The 5,076-nt window shown below is 29.8% G+C and overlaps 1 protein-coding gene across 1 annotated transcript; it reads right to left on the reverse strand.

The window, feature by feature from the left end:
• Positions 1-3,583: 3,583 nt before the first annotated feature.
• Positions 3,584-5,076, reverse strand: LOC127790242 (chalcone synthase 3-like). Its single transcript, XM_052319589.1, has one exon. It carries the CDS (start codon positions 4,967-4,969, stop codon positions 3,797-3,799), a length of 1,173 nt encoding a protein of 390 aa, XP_052175549.1. The 5' UTR covers positions 4,970-5,076; the 3' UTR covers positions 3,584-3,796.

Consider the following 5,076-nt stretch of genomic DNA (forward strand, 5'->3'; position numbering starts at 1 on the left):
CAATTACCACATTTAAGACAGGTCAAATTTTTAAGAAAGCAACAAAAAAATAAAGTTAAAAAATAAAATTATAACATTTAATTTATATATAAAATTATAATATTTAAAATTATAAGAAAGTAAATTTAAATTAATTAAACTATATATAAAATAAAGATAATTTAAATAATCAATTAATTATATAAATGATAATAATCAAATTTTTAAAATTGATTATCCATACATGACTTTATATATTTTTCCTGATAATCAATTACCACATTTTAGACAGGTCAAATAAACCTAAACTAACATGTAATACAATAAGCAATGTGTAAAAAAATACAAAAGTTACATGATAACAGAAAAAAAAAAAAAAAGAATAAATTAACGATAACCAACCTCTTTATCTTGAAATATGCATTCAAGGGTAGACGTTTTTTCTGAATTTTCACGTGTAGTTGTCTCATATGGGCGTACCACACAAACCCTCAAGGCCTAGTTTTTCTTAATTGCATTCACATCACTCACTTGACAGAATAGTGATGCTATGTTACATCCGAAGACCAAACTGGATAAAAAAATACGATTAAAATTTATTGAATAGAAGTAAAGAAGAAGAGAAAATTTGAGAAAAAGAATTGAAGAATGAGAAGAGAGGAAATAAAAGGGTTGAACATGAATGGAGAGGAAGAAGAGAGAGATATTTGCTTTCTTTTATTAATTTCTCTTCCTTCAAATTCTTCTATTTCTCTCAATTTATCAAATTACATGCCACCATTAAGTTTCTCTTTTTCCCACGCTTTGCCACACAATCCGAATCTTACTCACTTAACATAATTTTCAAAACACAAATTTAATTTGCATTTAATTTCTCCAAGTCCAACATATAGCACATCTTAGAAGTAGACCAATGGGAAAAAAGAGAATTAAATAAATGATAATAATTAATTAAGTTAAAAAATAAAATTATGACATTTAAAATTATAAAAATAAATTTAAATTAATTAAACTGTATGTAAAATAAAGATAATTTAAATAATTAATTAATTATATAAATAATAATAATCAATTTTTCAAAATTGATTATCCATGGCTTTACATATTTCTCCTAACAATCAATTACCACATTTAAGACAGGTCAAATTTTTAAAAAAGTAATCAAAAAAATAAAGTTAAAAAATAAAATTATAACATTTAAGTTATATTTAAAATTATAAGAAAATAAATTTAAATTAATTAAACTATATATAAAATAAAGATAATTTAAATAATCAATTAATTATATAAATGATAATAATCAAATTTTCAAAATTAATTTTCCATGCATGACTTTACATATTTCTCCTGACAATCAATTACCACATTTAAGACAGGTCAAATTTTTAAGAAAATAAAAAAAATAAAATTATAACATTTAAGTTATATATAAAATTATAATATTTAAAAATATAAAAAAATAAATATAAATTAATTATATAAATGATAATAATCAAATTTTCAAAATTGATTATCTATACATGACTTTACATATTTATCCTAATAATCAATTACCACATTTAAGACAGATCAAATTTTTAAGAAAGCAATAAAAAAATAAAGTTAAAAAATAAAATTATAATATTTAAGTTATATATAAAATTGTAACATTTAAAATTATAATAAAATAAATTTAAATTAATTAAACTATATATAAAATAAAGATAATTTAAATAATCAATTAATTATATAAATTATAATAATCAAATTTTCAAAATTGATTATCCATACATGACTTTACATATTTCTCCTGACAATCAATTACCACATTTAAGTCAATCAATTACCACATTTAAGATATGCCACATTTTTAAGAAAACAACAAACAAAAATAAAGCTAAAAAATAAAATTATAACATTTAAAAATATAAAAAAATAAATTTAAATTAAAAAATAAAAAAACATAATAAAATATCAAAATAGTAATTGAAAATGGGCGGGAAAAAGATTTTACAGCTATTTTGTTATTATATATATATATATGATCATCTTGTGTATTTCTTTAAGTTGCGTTTGGATAAATTATTTAATTACTTTTTTAAAAAACATAATCATTATTATTATGTTAAGATAAAATCACAGACAATACAAACAGTTAAAAACATAATATCACCAAGCAAAGCCAACTGTCAACTGGGTTTAAAAATACAAGCTCCAGCTAAAAAGCACTACCACAAACATAAACAAACGCATAACGCAAAGCAGGAGTCTGGAGAGAGACTGATCCGCCAATTACCAAATCATGCGAAGACCAAAAAAACAAACCATTCTTTGGTTACTAATTGCTGCAAATTAAGAATTTTGGTTCAAATTCAAATTTTAACTCAAAAAAAGTAAAAAGGATTTCCCGTGAAAGTTATGCATAGATGTCATTTTCAATATATTTTTCATTCAAGAGGCATCTATTGTATTTTATTTTTAAACTCAAAAAGAAATATTACAATCCCCAAAGTGAATGGATTATTTATAGAGTCATGTTACATATATTGACGAGATGTATAAGTCCGACGACCGAATTAAACTCCATCCAATGATGAAGTCCGATTGGACTTTATAAATCATATTTCATCATCAATCATCGGACTTTATTAACCATGAAGTCCAACCAGACTTCATCATGAGATGAAACTCGAAATCGAGCTTCATAAATCGGGTTTCATCCATAGACGACAAATTTTATTAAGACATTTTTAAATTTTAACACCTTCGATCATTCTCTGGATAAGTCAATTATCTGTACAAATAGCAGTTTCCTTATTTATAAATCTCACCTGTTGGGAGTAGGGATTTTCGGACATACCTACTCGAGTAATCCATAAGAAAAAATATTCAATAAGACGGATGAGATTATCATTAAATTTATTTATTGTACTCAACTTAACAATAAAAAATAAAATATAAAAAACAATCTAAAAAGATTTTTTTTTTCAATTAGATAGATGACATAATAATTTTTTAGTTTTTCTTCTATATTTGCTCAGATCTTAATTTTAGTTGCCTGCCTTTTTAGAAGAGGGAGCATTCTCTTAAAATACCTAAATAAAAATATTTTTTTATTTTTAAAGACGGTTTAGATATTGACTAATAATATCTCACAATAAGTGTAAAGTTTATAAATTTAAATATTTTTCCATCTCTTAGTGTAAAAAAATATTTATAATTATTTTTCATATATATATAAAGAGATCATTCATAATTGAAAATTCTTTTCGGCTTTATTCTCCAACCAATTACAGCAAAAGAATATTGAACTTTGAATTTGTTATTTTGCATGATTGAGCCACCAACACAAATCTAGGACCAAAGATCGTTTCAAATAAAATCTAAAACCATATAATTAGTATATAGAGAGAGAGGAGGGGAGGATATAAATGTAATTTAAAATATTATATGGATTTGCTGTTGTGCGATAAGCTGAAGGCCTGAGGTATGATATAAATATCATATCTTTCTATTTTCTAATTAAAGTGGGTCAAACCCCATAAAATTTAAACATTCATATAAGATTATGGTTGAACTGTGTCTGTGCCCCAACAATACCACGATAATTAGTTTTGCCGAGAAAGGAGCAACAGCTTAGTCTTAGCACTGCAAACTTGGCATTAATGATCTAGGTCTGCTCTTAAATATCTATGTTTTACATTTATTTCAATAAACTTGTTTCATACGTTAATATATATAAATGATAACTTTGGGTTACACCCTATAAAGACTGCAATTTTACTCGAGAAGATTATTTAAAATCACATCAATACTAAAAACCATGCGGCAACCCACTTTAGTTGAGGGATTCTATGGCAATGCTACGCAAGGCAATTGTCTCAATAGTCAACCCAGGTCCAAATCCGCACAATACACCATATTCGCATCCTTCTCCAGTGGTAGATTTTCCTTCCTTTAACGATCGCTTTCTCATCTCATCTAGAACAAAAAACACGCAAGCACTTGCCATGTTTCCATACTCACTCAACACATGACGACTAGCCAAGAGCTTTTCCTCCTTCAAACTGAGTTTTGATTCGATTAGGTCCAGAACAGCCCTGCCACCCGGGTGGGCCACCCAAAAGAGTGAGTTCCAGTTGCTAACTCCATGTGGAGTGAAAGCGTCAACCAAGCATTTCTCGATGTTATTAGATACGTGGCCAGGCAAGGTCTTGGCCAAATAAACAATAAGCCCAGCTTCACGGGAGTGGATTTCAACTGCTTCTCGGGAGTTTGGAATTGTATGTTGATAAGCTCCCACAACTTCAAAAATCGGAGTTTCGGTGGATCTATCAGGGTTTGAGCCAACGACCAGCGCTGATGAGCCGTCGCCAAATAGTGCTTGGCTAACAAGCAAATCGGAATGGGTATGGCAGGTGCCACTGAAAATGCAAACTGTGAGTTCAGAGCATACAGCAAGAACTCTTGCACCGGGGTTATTCTCGGCAATATCTTTGGCTAGTCGGAGAATGCAGCCACCACCAGCACAAGCTTGGTGGCCGAGCATGTATCGTTGGACGGAATGGTCGAGACCAAGGAGCTCCACAAGCCGCAGATCAGCACCAGGCATATCAAGACCAGAGGTTGTACCAAAGACCATGTGAGTAATCTTAGAGAGTGGTTGTCCCCAGTCTTCGATTGCCTTGAGAGCCGCTTCTTTGGCCAGCTTTGGAATTTCCTCCACTAATATCTCTTGACGGGTGTCCATAGACGGAGCCAAACAGGCGCATAGATTGGGCATCCCTTCAAGCATCTCCTCGGTGAGATACATGTGACGCTTTTTGATGCAGGTCTTCTCACAAATGCGCTTCATCTTCTCTTTGAGATCGGGCATGTGTTCGCTCTTGGTGACCCTGAAATAAAAATCAGGGTAGTCGGCCTGGTACACATAGTTCTCCGGATTGGCGGTGCCAATGCCGAGGATCATGGCACTGCTTGTGCGGTTGGGGTGGTTGGCTATTTGCTCCATCACTGCTTGCTCGGTTAATGAACTTGGATGAAAAATCAAAGAAAATTAAGATGGAATTTGCAGTGATGATGGATGAGAGAGACGAATGGCCATTGATGCTCTATTTA

Source organism: Diospyros lotus, chromosome 1, assembly GCF_014633365.1.
Source record: "Diospyros lotus cultivar Yz01 chromosome 1, ASM1463336v1, whole genome shotgun sequence".
Taxonomy (NCBI): Eukaryota; Viridiplantae; Streptophyta; class Magnoliopsida; order Ericales; family Ebenaceae; genus Diospyros; species Diospyros lotus.